The 17,296-nt window shown below is 42.5% G+C and overlaps 1 protein-coding gene across 1 annotated transcript in view; it reads right to left on the bottom strand.

Annotated features, from left to right (window-relative positions):
• The window catches only part of LOC308171296 (uncharacterized protein), a gene marked incomplete at its 3' end in the record, with an annotated part of 45,017 nt that overhangs the window by 17,382 nt on the left and 10,339 nt on the right, over positions 1-17,296 (bottom strand). Inside the window, exon 2 of the mRNA XM_080546130.1 lies at positions 568-1,032. Within this exon, the coding sequence (XP_080402256.1) occupies positions 568-1,032 (465 nt within the window). The remainder of the gene's footprint in view (positions 1-567; positions 1,033-17,296) is intronic.

Here is a 17,296-nt window from a genome sequence, read left to right as displayed (position 1 = left end):
GTGTGCACCCCTGTGTATAACCCTGCTACTATTCACCTGTATAACCCTGCTACTATTCACCTGTATAACCCTGCTACTATTCACCTGTATAACCCTAACTCTTTGACTTCAATAAATGGAATGATCATTTAAAAACTGCATTTTCTATTTACTCAGGTTATCTTTGTGTAATAGTCAAATTGGTTTGATGATCTGAAACATTTAAGCGTGACAAACATGCAAAAACACACAGAATTGGTAAGGGGGCAAATACTTTTTCACAGCACTGTATATGCGACCTGCCTGCTGAGACCGCAGTAGACATGACACATATCAGATTCATATCTGATAGAGGCCGGCATGAGATTTAGGCCTGAATGGGATCTGAGAATATCAGAGTCAATGTGCTTGTTTACTGCTTACACCTGCATGTTACATAACCCATCTGTGCCACATGAGAAAAAACGTGAGAAAAAAATCTGAATTGTGTCACTTGGACCTGCGGTGTAAATGCAGCCTAAATATCTGCCAGCGCCCTTTGATCTACTCATTAACCTGGCCTTCGCCAAATACATAGCATGAACTCACCATCTTCATCATCCTCACCAACTTCATCATCTTCACCATCCTTGTCCTCTTCATCCTCCTCTTCCATCACCACATCTTCCTCCTCTACTTCCTCTTCTTTCACCATCACATCTTTCTTCTCTTCTTCCTCTCCTCCTTCTTCCTGTTCTTCTTTCACCATCACATCTTTCTTCTCTTCTTCCTCTCCCCTTTCTTCCTGTTCTTCTTTCACCATCACATCTTTCTTCTCTTCGTCCTCTCCTCCTTCTTCCTGTTCTTCTTTCACCATCACTTTCTTCTCTTCTCCTCCTTCCTCCTCCTCCTCTTTAATTGCCACATTGAGTTTGAGTGTTTTCCTGCAGTCTTCCAGCTTCACTGCCACCATCCATCGGCCGTGTGTGCTTTCCAGGGCTGCAGAACCACAGCCAGAACCAGGGGACTGTGTGGACCTGGGGTCAGACATGGTAGCTGGGCTGTGAGGTGGATCTGTGCAGTGGAAACAAAGGAAGCATAAACAGTGAAGAGTATATTTCTCAAACAATACCAACAACAACAACCCCTAACCAGACACTTAACTCTCTACTCCCTCCACCTGTCATTCTAACCAGACACTTAACCCTTCTAACCAGACACAACCCTTCTAACCAGACACTTAATACTTCTAACCAGACACTTAACCCTTCTAACCAGACACTTAACCCTTCTAACCAGACACCTAACCCTAACCAGACACTTAACCCTTCTAACCAGACACTTAACCCTTCTAACCAGACACCTAACCCTTCTAACCAGACACTTAACCCTTCTAACCAGACACTTAACCCTTCTAACCAGACACCTAACCCTTCTAACCAGACACCTAACCCTTCTAACCAGACACTTAACCCTTCTAAGGGGGTGTTCACCTTCCGCACCTTCAGCGCCTTTTTACATACAACCCTATGGGAAAAAGGGAAAAAACTGCCGCTTTTTAAAAAAAGCAGCCGTCTTTTAAAAAGCGTGAGAAAAGCGCAGCTGCCGCCGCCTTTTTCAGTTGAACTGAACTTGACTTCAAAAAGCACAGCCTTCACCGTCTTTTTACATACAACCCTATGGGAAAAGGAAAAAACGTCCGCCTTTTAAAAAGCGTGAGAAAAGCGCAGCTGCCGCCGCCTTTTTCAGTTGAATTTATTTAACTTTTCAGAAAGGCGCTGTGTGTCGTCAAGCGCCTTTCTGACAGCTGACCAATCAGGACGAGGAGAGTAGGTACGCGTGTACCTTCCCTAGTAACCAACTTCCTAGCAACCGGTGTTACAAGGCGTCAGACCCATCAAGATGGAGAAAAACAATGTATCAGTTGAGCAACTCGTGATTGCTGTTTCACATTACACCGAGTTGTATGACATGAGTCACAAGAGATACAGCAACATTCACATCAAAGACTCAATCTGGGAACAGATCGGTAGATCTTTGGGTTTTTCTGGTAAGTAATGACAATGGACTCATTCACTGACAGCTAGGTAGTTAACTGCTAAATTAACGCTAGATAGGAAAGGTATGCAGCAGCAAATGGAAATATCTCCGAGATAAATATAAGAGGGGGAAGAGAGAAGAGCAGGAGAAGGCCAGGAGTGGTGCTGAGGGTGGTGTCAAGGAGAGGAAGTGGAAGTACATGGACATCCTAGCATTCCTCGAGCCTTACAATCAGGATAGGGAGACCACCTCCAACTTTGAATCTCCAACAGAGATAGGAGAAGTAGTTAAGTAGGCTATTAGTAATGTGTCTTGCAGAAAAACTGTGTATGTGGGCTATGGACCAATGAAAAGACAAAGACCAGGGGCCTCATTTATAGAAAGTACCGTATTTTCCGCCCTATAAGGCGCACCGGAGTATAAGGCGCACCTTCAATGAATGGCCTATTTTAGAATTTTTTTCATATACAAGGCGCACCGGCTTATAAGGCGCACCGGCTTATAAGGCGCATAGAATAGATACTGCAGTCAAACGTTTGACTGGGGTTGCGTTACGCCCAAGCTCCACCTACTGCGTTGCGTCACCTCTCCATCGGTGTTGTGTCAACTTCCCGTTGTCCAAGCTCCACCTGAGCGTTGTCACCATCAACGTTCTACCTGCTCCACTGTCAAAAATATATATTTTTCCACCTCAAGTATCAGCCGTTCGTCATCCATTTTTGCAACAAGCGTCAAGGACCTGCGGTGATTCACAGCTGACTCGCGTGAATAGCAATTCGCAATAGCTGCAACCACGAGATATAGAGTAGTTAGCTACAAGCATTTTCAATCTGCTATTATCTCTATTAGTGGATTAACCGCTGTGGTGATTTAACAGCTGATAAAAATACATCAAGTAGACTACAAACAGAGCAAAACAACACCAGAAAACAACCAATAGGCTATACAATTATAACCAACAACCAATATGTGACAGCTCCTGGTGAAATGTGCAACGTACTTTTTCAGTTTTTACACATGCTTAAACTACAGATTGTAAGCTTTCAAATGATGTGTCATACATTCAAATCAGAGAAAGATTGAACACGACAGGCGTATTTGAATGTTGGTTCATCTCAAACACTGAATGGGAGAACAAACGCTGCTAGCGGCTAACAGCTAACAAAACACATCGCTACGAAGGTCTAAACTGTATTTTAATAACATGACAACATACTGGGAGAACATCGACATGCTAAAAACACATAACTACACATAACTAGATGAACACACAGTTCTTGCTTTTGAACACGAGCTAAAACGAAAGTATGTTTACAAATCAACCCTCCCTTACCGGTAGCCTCCGGCAAACGAGAATAATGAATCCAATACACAAATGATAAGTGTTTAGTGATCGTTAAACTGTTGTTTATTATGTCGAGTGGGTACTTTAAAACTTCAAGTTGAAAGCACCAAGAATCTCACTTTGTTCCCTCGGAAACTCTGTTTAGTCTTCTTGTGGTGTGGGACTGTGAGTAAGCACAACACCGGTGTTTACTGATTACCGTAATGCTGCAAGCGGTGTGAGTGTCCGAATTGAACAGTTGGGTGAGTACGGCATCCATTCAGAGCACATGATAGAATAACAATAGCATGTAGTGCCGAGAGACGGGAGTCGGAGGCGGCGTATTAAATGTCACAGCTAGACGTTTATTGACAGACATGAACCAGTTGTTATCACACACTTAAAACAGGAACTAAAACTCAGTACCACCCACTTAACCCTCCCTACGGAACAATACTCCCAACTATTAGTTCCGGGGGTGAATTATGTTAACCCACCACAAGCATAGCATTCGCGGAGATTCCAAGATGGCGGCCGTCGTTTACTGATTACCGTAATGCTGCAAGCGGTGCGGCTTTGTAGTTTACCAGTCGTACTGAAACATTGTATTATTATTAAAAAAAAAATATTGGTCATGTAATTTTTACATTTTGATCCATATATAAGGCGCACCGGGTTATAAGGCGCACTGTCGTTTTTTTTTTTTTTTTGGGACTTTTAAGTGCGCCTTATAGGGCGGAAAATACGGTACTTTGAATCAAATTTGATCTTACCCGTGTCGTACGTGGAAACGATCGTAGCTCTACGTCAGGTATTGACTTGACGAACGCACATTACCTACTGGTTATGCGGAGTTATTACAGGCATGTGAGCTGCACTGCCTACTGTAATTCATGCGACGGCTCGTAATAAAATTAACGATGTTTTTATCAGCCGAGAAAATTAGTTTAATTCAAGATTTAAAGGGAACTGATGTTTATGATTTTATTTCAGTCTTCCTTTATATGCCAATAGGTTATTGTATGATGTAATCATTCTAGATTGAGGCGTGATAAAGGCGGTCGGGTATATCCCAGCCCTCCTTCATCCGCATGATGTGATCGGGGGAATTCGGGGGCGAGCGTTTGCGACCGCGCGTCTATTTCTGATAAAAGACTGTCGATCTCCTCCTCAGTAAAGTTTTTCTTCTTTCGTTTGTCTACCAACATGTGAACTCGTCAAAGGTGCTGTACAACACCTCAATTAAGCCTATTTATAGCACTTGGCTTAATTCAGCCGCTATAATTGAGCCGCTATCACAGGGCGTAAATACAAGGCTCATTCACCTGCGTTCAATTTCAAGTATATTTGTTATTTATAGAAGGAAGTACGTACGCAATTTTAAACAAGCGCGGTTTTATCAATAATGCAGGGCCCGACAGTGTGACTGTTTTGGTCGCATTTGCGAGTGAATATATTTCTGTACGACTTGGAAATACATTCAATCGCACCAGTGCGACTACTGCTGAACTACTGTCATGCGCAGTCAAACTTATGTGTATAAGCGATGAGTCAATGAAAACAGTGAACAGAAACGCGTGTCGCAGAAATGCTTCACGCGAGTCCTCTCGTAGCGCTGTGTGCTTCCGGTTTCATTACAAAGAGGTTAACCCTATATGTGCCTGACGTCTAACAACATTCAAATGACTAACTTCATATTTTTTCGGATTTCAATGTATGACACATCATTTGAAAGCTTATGATCCGTAGTTCCAATCCACAACACGTCACATTTGAAAGTGTTTATGTAATTTTTTTACATTTGAAAGTGTTTTTTGTTTATATATATTTATATTATACAATTTACCAGTCATATTATGGAATGTGTCTAAATGTTAAAGTTCCATAAGTATAAGCAAAATAAAGTAACAGTTTGTAAATAAATAGTAGCATTTCAAAAAATTAAAAACACGAACCGTGAACCGTGACCCAAAAACCGAGGTTCATACCGAACCGTGGGCCAACTGAAATTAATATTCTTACTTCCCCTTTACATTGTGTGAGTCTCCATTTTTATTACGGCCAAGAGCCGGTTATGATCATTTTGATATGTTATGATTATGATCATTTGTTGTCGTTGACGAAAATTGCACAATTTTCATTGTGCTACTGAAATTATTGGTGTGCTACTAAATTTTTCAACATGGTAGCACAGTGCTACCTGGGGAAAAGGTAAGCGTCAAGCCCTGCAATAATGCTTACGACCATTTAGAAAAATGTGCTTACGTGCAAGTCAAAGATGACGTCCAAGTACATTTTTATAAATGAGGCCCCAGCCACTGACAGATAAACGTTCAGATTCACCAGCCACTCAATAGTAAATCATTATTTTGTGTCTGAAATAAATCTACCAGCCACTCTCATATTTTATCAGCATTTGGCCCTGTTATGGACGTATGATTAGGCGGGTGTTTAAGAAATGTATAAACTTGGAAAACGTAAATGTTCAAGTGCTGTGTTGGGTTTTTCCGTACAGGATCAAACTGAGGACTCCCTAGGCCTAGAGGATAGTCTACTTTCCACAGACCACATGCCTCCCTCAGTGACATCTACACATGCCTCCCTCAGTGACACCAGTCCTTGCCTGTAGGGCTGTCCCAAACGACTATTTTTCTAACGATTAATCTAGCGATTATTTTTCCGGTTAGTCTAACGATTATTATTTTTACTGTTCGATTAATGTATCACTTAATTTCCCCCAAAATAATGGCTGTATTGTCTCTCTCTGTTTAACAGTGTCTTTATAAAGCACTCTGGGTAATAGCTGCTGCTCTTATAAAACAAAGCAGCGTGTGACATGCACATTACTCAGACGGCCGCCCCTTTAAATGATCAGCTGATGTATGGGGGCTGTCTGTGGGCCCGCAATTAAACACAGACACCTTTAATTCGGCAACCTGCTACTACTACTACTGTAACTGCCCCTGTCAAACAGCCCCAGACACAGGGCAGACTCACTGCTATGTTTAGCCAACTTGAATGCCAACATGGCCATCAGGGTTTTTCCTGGCTCAAAATGAGGCGGAGGTGGTACCAGTGGTGTTTGACAACGGGGGGGACCCATGAAGCAGGGCTGTCTGGGGGTCCTTAAACATCAAACACTTAATTTCTTGCATTCTGGTGAATTGATATGCACCAATTTGTGCCCTTTCTGCATCAATTTATGGTGGAAATGTCATTATTTATGTAAAGGAAAACACAATATTCAGGCACCAGATGACCATTCAAAATATAATGTAATATAATGCAATATAAGGCTCTGTATGTATTAATATAAGGCATTCTGTACTTTCAAATATGTATTCTCCTTGAGCAGTCAACATACTATCAGCTATTTCGGTAGCAAAAACGAAAGCTAACTTATTTGTGAAACAGCGCCCCCGCCACCACGTCGGCGCAGTGCCGCAATTGCAGCTAGATTTTTTTTTTTTGCGACGCACCAACGCACATTACGCAAGTCGACGTATTGACGTATTGACGTAGTCGATTACGTCGACTATGTCGACGCGTCGTCCCAGCCCTACTTGCCTGGTCCCTACAGACCCTACTACTAAGTCTAGTGGCTGGGGGAAAAGGAAGGCCTCTCCTCCAGAACCTCCAAGAGAGCTGACCCCATACCAGGCTCAAATTATACACAGATTAGACCAAGCACAGACCAAATACACCGAAAATGAACACTACCTCCTCAGTTTGGCACCCACATTAGATCGTCTTGACCCCCGAAAGCAAGCCATGGTGAGGCTTCGCTTCAAACAAGCCTTATTTGATATTGAATTTGGAGAGTAGTGAGTTCACTGATCAGGTAGTGTTCATTTTTGGTGTATGTTGGTGTGTGTGTGCTTGGTCTGATTTGTGTATAATTTGTTATTATACTGTACATTTGTATAGAATATAATAGACTTTATTGTCCTTGTACAGTTGCCTATACATATGTATATAGTACATTTGCCATGTTTTGTATATATTTTGTAGATTTGTATGTAGTCCTCTTCTTCCTGCTTCTGAGTAGATTAGACGTGTTTCTCCCTCGCTCCTCTCATACCACTGCTTTCCAGCTTTTTTCTTGCTTCTTTTTTATAGTTTTAACATTTTTTCTATATAGCTGTTATTCCTACCATGCCTGCTATCTGTCAAAGTTGTGTGGATCTTTCAAAGAGAGTAGACTTATTGGAATATACTCTCCAGGGGCGACTCTCCGCACTCGAGAATCGCTACGCTAATGGTTCTCCACCCACGCAAGCCTTTGAAGAGGATTTAAATCAAAATTCACACTTCCCAAAGCTAACGAGGCAGGTGACAGCTGCAAAATTCACTGGACAGATGAATTATCCCCCGAAACTACTGAAAAGCAGCCAACTGAAGTCCTCGTTAGCACCGTTAGCATCATTAGCAACAGGTAGGCCCGAGCCATGGGCTTGCATGACTAAACAGAGCCGAGATAGGAGTCTGAGACACCGGCCCGCGGAGCAGCGAGCTGGCATGACTCCCAAGGCCCGAGATAAGAACATCAAAGTCACGCCAAGATTTCCCAGGCCTGGGAATCATGTGACTCCCCGGCCCCCCCCGGTGACTCCCCGGCCCGCAGACACGAGCTCAAGGTCACCCCCTCCTTCTTCTACTTCTCTGTGTGACATGCAGCGGATGAAACAGACTTCACCTCCAAAAGATACTTTGTTGATTGGAGACTCGGCGATCAGAAACGTAAGAGGTAAAAAATTACATATCCACTGTCTTCCTAACCTAACGGTCTCAGAAATAACAAAAGATTTGGAAGAAACACTGTCTAAAAACCCAGACACAAAGCGTCTTGTATTACATGTGGGACAAACCGATTCACGTAAAATGGGCTCAGTAGACTTGAGACGTGATTTCATGGAACTTTTCAATAGACTTGACAAGCTTAAGATTGAGACATTCATCTGTGGACCGCTACCCACTGTTGACAGAGGTAACCTGGAATTCAGCCGGCTCCTAAGCCTTAACACGTGGCTCTCTGGTGCGTGCCAACTTAAAAGGCTGAAATTCATTGACCACTGGAACATATTCTGGAGGCAGAGAGACCTATTCAAAAGAGATGGCCTCCACTTAAACAGATCGGGAGAATACCATTTGATGAACAACATACTCTTCAACCTCATAAACTCTGCTCCCCCTTCCCTCGCTCTTGAACCAACTGAAAGGCCTACAGCGCAGGATTCTTCAGACTCAGCACAGGCAGCTGAACTGCTCACAGTGGATAAACTCTCCCCACAGTCCTGCGACTCATCACAGCCTACAGTAAAGGGCCCTCCAAACTCATCACAGCTGGCTGAAGTGCGTGCTGCAGATGACTTATCAATCTCCCCATCGCAACTGCCTAAACTGCGCTCCACAGTCGCCAGGGCAAAACTAATCATTAGCCAACTCGTTGAACCCCCACTAAGGCGACGGTCCAGTCCCTTTCCTCTCCCCCCACCCTCCCTCCATTTACATTTACATTTTTGGCATTTAGCAGACGCCTTATTCCAAAGCGACTTACAATCAATACATTTGAATACTAGGGATGCACGATATGCATTTTTCCCAACCGATACCGATACCGATGTTTACCCGCTTCTCGTGGCCGATAACCGATATGATAACCGATATATATATATATATATATATATATATATATATATATATATTTATTTATTTTCCTAGCACCAGGGGAGCCCCCCCTCCCAAATTTCATTGTTTGGTACCTGTACTATATCAATGACAATAAAGACCATTCATTCATTCATTCATTCAAACATGGACATGATATGATAACCGATATGAGAACAGATATAATTTCACAGTTGATAACCTGTAGTTCATGCACACCTGAAGGTAAGAAAGGCTATGTAGTGAGCAAAGATTGATGATTTAATATTCCATAGTGATCTCACCGAATCTAACTTACATCACTATTGTTAACACAACAAAGAGAACACTTCTGACTCTTCAAATGTTCATTTATTATTTCCTCTAACAAACAGAATCTGTTATAGACAGTGCACAACGCTTTCTTTAGCCAAGATCTGGCCTTCTTTTATGAAACAAAAAAGGCTCACCTAAGCCTTCTCCAAACATGGTTTCAAAAGCCCCGCGGATGGCTGTCGCAGTATGCGAACCGGAGAACTCCTGCGCATGCAGCAGTGTCTTCATATTGAAGTCCTCATCCAGCCACTGGGCCGTCAAACTAAGCATACTGACTGGACTAACGTCAGAAGTCCATATGTCCGTGGTAAAACTTATCTGGCTTACGCTAGTATCGATCAGACTATGGATGTGTGTGGCGACTGTATCATACAGAGCAGGCAGGCACACGTCTGCAAAATAGCGGCAACTTGGGAGTGTATACCGGGGCTCTAAATGTGAAATTAGCTGGTGAAATCCTTTATCTTCTACTACAGAGAAAGGCTGGTCGTCGAGGGCCATCAACTCCATTATTTTTTCATTGATTGCTTGAGCCTTTGAGCTGTCTGCTGTCTTCCTGCAGTTTTCAAATGCGTGTTCAATAGGCACCGCGGCTAGGCTACTGCTTCTGAAGGCTAGGCTACCACCGCGGCTAGGCTACTGCTTCTGAAGGCTAGGCTACCACCGCGGCTAGGCTACCTTCTGAAGGCTAGGCTACCACCGCGGCTAGGCTACCTAGTGCTTGATATTCCTTCCATACAGCGTGCTTGCAATGGTGAATCTTAAGGTGACTTATGAGATTCGTTGTGTTGTAACTCGTAGACCTTTGCCCTCCTCTCCGAACTTTTGTCGAACATGTGTTGCAAATTGCAAACGCACTATCTGCCTCGGAAACTCTGCAGAATGTCCACACCGGGGAAGGCATGTTTCGATCTCGTCTCGTCTATACACTGCGTGCCTGTACGCAGGCGCAGCAGCATGAGCGCGGAAACCGGAAGCAGAAATATTTCCGGCTTCATATAAAAATATCGGTTAAATATCGGCTAAAATTTTATAAAACCGATAAATACCGATAAACATTAATTTCCCATTATCGGGCCGATAAATATCGGTGCCGATAATATCGTGCATCCCTATTGAATACTAAGCATGTGAATCAGCAGTCCACCATTCGTTGCAGGAAGAGTACTCTAGCTCGGGCCCGGGGCCACTGATAGAAGGAAAAACCTTCTCCCTATTATCGCCTTCTACTATTTTTTTTATTTTTTTTTTATATTACTGGAGAAACTGAGAAACAGTACAAGGGGGGCAATAGAAGTTCTTAGGGACACAGAAGAGGGGAAAGCGGGTGTCTTTAGGAGACGTAGTGGTGAGGGTCAGAAGATGTCTCAGGAGGAGCAGTTAAGATGTAACCTGAAGAGATGGGTCTTCAGTCTACGACGGAAGATGGGTAGTGACTCTGCCGTTCTGACAGCCGTGGGGAGCTCATTCCACCAGCGGGGAGCCAGTGTTGTGAAGAGACGTGATCGGGCAGCCCGACTGCTGTGTAGAGGAGGTGGGGCCAGTCGGCCAGCCGAGGTGGAGGAGCGGAGTGAGCGGGCAGGGGTTTGGGGGGTTACCATTTCCTTCAGGTAGGCAGGGGCTGTCCCTTTAGCTGCCTGGTATGCAAGCACCCTCCCTGCCCCCGACCCCCCAAACCACTCTGCCCCCGACCCCCCAAACCACTCTACCCCCAACTCCTAGAGACACTCATCCACTGAGTCCACTGAGCTCTCCTTCCTCCAACTCACGCCGTTCCTGCCTTTCTCAGCTAAGTTAGAGAAAATGGTGAAGACAGGAGTAGAGCTCACCCCGAAAGCTGCTCCATCTCAGGCAACTCTCCATTCTACAACACCTGGCCCCACACTCCCTGTGACGCCAGCCTCATCAACAATGCCAGCCTCATCAACAATACCCATCGCCCTACCCCGCCACAGGATGCTATCTACAACACCCATCCCCATCCCCCGGATGACACCCAGAATCAGTTGATGCTCTAACAGTCCCTGCTTCCATAGAGTTGATACCATTGACATTCCTGATATAAAGCTGGGACTCTCAACTCTTGCTATCCCTGTTCATATCAGTAACAGAACAGTTAATTGCAAGTCGGAATGCTTTATACACCCCTCAAATTTAATTTCTGTACCCTGCCACACACAGCCCACAGAGACCAAACACAAAACCACTCAAGCTAGCACTTTTCAATGCCAGATCCTTAGCTAATAATTCTCTCTTAATCAACGACTTGATTAGCTCCTATGAACTAGATTTCTTATTTATCACTGAGACCTGGTTAGATAAAGATAACAAGACACCAATTCTTATTGAGTCAGCACCCCCCAATTTTAGAACCTTAGATGTCGTTAGATCCCACAAAAAAGGTGGTGGAATCGCCTCTTTCTTCCGAGACAGTTTTAACTGCAAACAGAAATCCTTCGGGGAATTTTTATAATTTGAATATCTTTCAGTTGTTTTTAAATGTTCCACTCGAATTATTTTTATAATTGTATACAGACCACCCCAATACTCTACTAGCTTCTTTAATGAACTTACAGAGCTTCTCTCCATCATTACTACTGAATTTAATGGTCTGATCATTGCTGGTGATTTCAATATTCATGTAGATAACTCAGAGGACAACAAAGCCAAAGAACTCTCTGTTCTGTTAGATGTTTTTGAACTTCAACAACATGTGAACCTCCCTACTCATAATCCACTCTGGACCTTATCATCACCAAAGGCCTAGATATTTCAAATGTTGTTGTAACTGACATTGCCCTGTCTGACCACTGTTGCATATTCTTTGACGTATCTATCTTTCCTGTTATTCAAACTATGTCTAAAACTATTTCAAAATGATATATCAATGAAAAGACCAGTGCACTGTTCACACAGGCCTTTTCCCTAGCCCCCCCCCCCAAACTTCTATTCCAACCTCAGTAAATGACCTTCTACACGATTTCAACTTAAAAATCAGAAAAAACATTGATGATATTGCACCCATTAGATCCAAATGCATCTCTGGTAAGCAAAAAGCTCCCTGGAGAACGGCCCCATCCGTAAAGACCCAAAAAAGAGAATGTCGTAAAGCAGAGCGCAGATGGAGAAAAACAAACCTTCAAGTCCACTATGATATCTATGAAGAGAATCTTCAGAACTATAACTTAGAAATAAGAAGTGCCAGGCAATCATTTTTCTCTAAGATCATAAACAATAACATCAATAATGCCCGCATGCTTTTCAGAACTGTTGACAGACTAACAAATCCCCCAACACCCATTGCTCAGGAATTTCACTCAACTAGTAAATGCAATGAGCTTGCATCCTTTTTTAACAATAAAATAGAAACCATTAGACAAGGCATTAGGTCTTCTGTGTCAGGCATGAAAAACATGTCCCCATTAACAACCCCAAATAGGGGGGACATAACAACCATGTCACAATTTAACACCATTGATTACAAGACCCTAGATAAAATCATGTCACGTCTTAAACCATCCACCTGTGCCCTTGATGTCCTGCCAACAAGCTTTTTAAAAAACATATTTAGCTGCATGGCAGGCGAACTAATACAAATAATTAACACCTCCCTTTCATCAGGAATCTTCCCTGAAGCCCTGAAAACTGCAGTTATTAAGCCTCTACTAAAAAAGAACGGCCTAGACCCATTTGTACTAAACAACTACAGACCCAAATCAAACCTTCCCTGTACAGGAAAAATTATTGAAATGGTTGCCCACGAACAACTTAGCAATTATTTGACCCTAAATAATCTCTTTGATGACTTTCAATCAGGCTTTCGCCCCCTACATAGCACTGAAACGGCCCTTATTAAGGTCCTTAATGACATTCGCGTAAACACAGACTCCGGAAAAAGCTCCGTTTTGGTACTACTAGATCTTAGTGCTGCCTTTGACACTGTAGACCATGACATTCTAATAGATAGACTAAAAACCTGGGTAGGACTTTCGGGCACTGCCCTAAACTGGTTTAGATCCTACCTACAGGACAGAAGCTACTATGTCTCCATTGGCAACTTTGTATCTGACCAAATTAAAATGACATGTGGGGTTCCCCAAGGGTCAATCCTTGGCCCCCTTCTATTCAATCTCTACATGCTTCCATTGGGACACATCATAAAAAAGAACAACATTGCCTACCACAACTATGCGGATGACACTCAATCTACATAGCCCTCTCACCGAACGACTATAGTCCCATTTGACAATCTCTGTAATTGCATTGAGCAAATAAACGCCTGGATGACACAAAACTTCCTCCAACTAAACAAGGACAAAACAGAGATAATTGTATTCGGTGCACCTGACAAAAGATCGAAAGTCAGTGCAAAACTTGATTCTCTCTCTCTTCACAGTAAAAAACAGGTCAGAAATCTTGGTGTAATTCTAGACTCCGATCTAAACTTCAACAGCCACATAAACTCAATAACTAAATCAGCCTACTATCACCTGAAAAACATAACAAGAATGAGAGGTTTCATGTCCAAGCAAGACCTTGAAAAACTCATCCATGCATTTGTTTCGAGTAGACTTGATTATTGTAATGGTCTACTAACAGGCCTATCTAAAGGAGCTGTTCGTAAATTGCAGCTCATCCAAAACGCCGCTGCTAGGGTCATAACAAAAACAAAGAAATTTGAACACATTACAGCAATCCTGAGATCCCTGCACTGGCTACCAGTCTCTCAGAGAATTGAATTCAAAATCCTCCTAATTACATACGAATCACATAATGGTCTTGGACCAAAATACATATCAGATCTCCTCCCACCCTATATTCCCGCAAGGTCCCTAAGGTCAGCTGAGACAAATCAGCTAATAATTCCAAGAGTAAAAACAAAACACGGTGCAGCAGCTTTCAGTCACGCTGCTGCATGCTCCTGGAACAAACTCCCTGAAGAAATCAAACAGGCCCAAACCCTTAAAATATTTAAATTTAAGCTAAAAACCTTCATGTTTTGCACCAGTTATGATTAAACACAAACACTTCTATCAATGTATTTTTTCCATTAACTATTGTCTTTTTAAATGTTTTATCTATTTACTTCTTATATTTGCTTTTATTCATTGTAATTTTTATAGGGATGCACGATATGCATTTTTCCCAACCGATACCGATATTTACCCGCTTCTCGTGGCCGATACCGATACCGATACCGATATTATTATTATTATTTTATTTTTTCTTTCCTAGCACCAGGGGAGCTCCCCCTCCCAAATTTCGTTGTTTGGTACCTGTACTATATCAATGACAATAAAGACCATTCAGATATCATTTCACAGTTGATAACCTGTAGTTCATGCACACCTGAAGGTAAGAAAGGCTATGTAGTGAGCAATAGTGCTGTCCCAAACGACTATTTTTCTAACGATTAATCTAGCGATTATTTTATCGATTATTCGATTAGTCTAACGACTAATTTATCGATAAGTCTAACGATAATTTTTGTACTGTAAAAAATAAAAAATAAAATAAAATATACTTATTTGTCTCCACCTCACTGCTATGTTTAGCCAACTTGAATGCCAACATGGCCATTTAGAAGTCTGTCCATCACCACAACACATAGCTAGCTAACGTTACTCTCGCTGCTATGTTATGATTAGCTAAATTGATGCTAACGTAGCATGCGAGCTACGAGCTAGATAACGTACAGTAGGTGCTCGCACCACAATGACAATAGGCTACCGTAGCTAGCCAGCTACATAGCTAACATTACTAACACCAGAAGACAAGACATACGAACTGTGGTGAGCTACATTGCTTGTGTAACATTAGCTAGTAGCTATCCATTTTTCACTCATACACTTAATTGTCTCGCCTGGTAAAAGAAAGGTAAAAAAAAAAAAAAAAAAAACGCCATTTTTTAAATTTACGACTAACCGACGCATATTACGCTAACCGACGTATTGACGTAGTCGGTGACGTCGACGACGTCGAATAATCGTAACAGCCCTAGTGAGCAAAGATTGATGATTTAATATTCCATAGTGATCTCACCAAATCTAACTTACATCACTATTGTTAACACAACAAAGAGAACACTTCTGAGTCTGGCGAGTTGGGAGTGCTTAAAGTGTCCTACCATCTTCCTCCCGATCGCAACACAGTCGGATATACTTCTCTGGCTCAGTACAGCCTCATTAACGGCAAGTTGTAAACTGTGGGCCATACAGCCCAAGCTTGCAACTTCACATTCTTCACAAGCCCTGACCATATTGCGCGCATTGTCCCTCAGCACAACGTGCACCCGCTCCTTAGGTATATTCCACTGTCCAAACATGGTTTCAAAAGCGCCGCGGATGGCTGTCGCAGTATGCGAACCGGAGAACTCCAGCGCATGCAGCAGTGTCTTCTTCATATTGAAGTCCTCATCCAGCCACTGGGCCGTTAAACTAAGCATACTGACTGGACTAACGTCAGAAGTCCATATGTCCGTGGTAAAACTTATCTGGCTTACCCTAGTATCGATCAGACTATGGATGTGTGTGGCGACTGTATCATACAGAGCCGGCAGGCACACGTCTGCAAAATAGCGGCGACTTGGGAGTGTATACCGGGGCTCTAAATGTGAAATTAGCTGGCGAAATCCTTTATCTTCTACTACAGAGAAAGGCTGGTCGTCGAGGGCCATCAACTCCATTATTTTTTCATTGATGGCTTGAGCCTTTGAGCTGTCTCGAGTGAACTTCCTGCTGTTTTCAAATGCGTTTTCAATAGGCACCGCAGATTTTTTTTCCGTGGCTGGGCTAACGTGTTCTGCTACGAGTGCTTGATATTCCTTCCATACAGCGTGCTTGCAATGGTGATTCTTCAGGTGACTTATTAGATTCGTTGTGTTGTAACTCTTTGCCCTTTGCCCTCCTCTCCGAACTTTTGTTGAACATGTATTGCAAATTGCAAACGCAACATCTGCCTTAGAAATTGTGAAGAATGTCCACACAGGGGAAGGCATGTTTCGCTCGCGTCTCGTCTATACAAACTGCGTGCCTGAGCGCGGAACCCGGAAGCAGAGTGCGGAAACCGGAAACCGGAAGCAGAAATATTTCCAGCTTCATATTATCGGTTTAAATATCGGCTAATTTTATAATAAATACCGATACCGATAAACATTAATTCCTCAATATCGGGCCGATAAATATCGGTGTCGATAATATCGTGCATCCCTAAATTTTCTTATGCTCCTCTTGCTGTATTTTTAAATAATGCATGTAAAGCACTTTGAATTGCCCCTGTTGTATGAAATGTGCTATACAAATAAACTTGCCTTGCCTTGCCTTGCCTTTTGTATATGTTTTGTATGTATACATGTTTTGTATGTTAATTTGTTAATTTTATTTATAAAATAACAATAAACATAATATTATATGTATTGTACATTTGTATAGTTCATTTGTTCTTTAAATAATAACTGACAAGACCACACCTCAACTGAATTAGTTGGGAATGTGGGATGTAAATGTATTGGATACAGATCCAGTGACTGCGAAGAACACAAGAACTAATAGTAAGGGAAACATATGAAAATCTGCGAAGTAAATCGTTACCAAGAAATTTCTTCACCAATGTGTTTCTAAAGGTGTGTAATAACATGTCCTAAAAGGTTGAAATTCAACTCCTGTGGGAAACCTCATAAAAAACTGCTCAAAGTTGGGGTACCGATACCCGATTTTCGAAAATTCGAAAATGCTTAAATTGGACTTGAGTAACTTTTGAGGGGTCAAACTAGGCATTTTTCATGATTCTGAGTTGATTGCAAGCATTTATTTGTCACCAAGAGCACTTCCTGGTGCAATCCCCAAACCCCCCCCCCCATCCCCATTGGTGGTTGGCATTCAAAGTGAGGAAGTTTGGAGGTAACAGGTAACATTAGACAACATTAGACAGCACCAGCAGAGAGGCACTATGATGGGCATGGACACTTAGTCATAGGCCTCACTACATGTGGAA

This window comes from Nansenia antarctica (genome assembly GCF_963989245.1).
Source record: "Nansenia antarctica genome assembly, chromosome: 15".
In the NCBI taxonomy this organism is placed as follows: domain Eukaryota; kingdom Metazoa; phylum Chordata; class Actinopteri; order Argentiniformes; family Microstomatidae; genus Nansenia; species Nansenia antarctica.
This window is presented reverse-complemented; position numbering and strand designations above follow the sequence as displayed.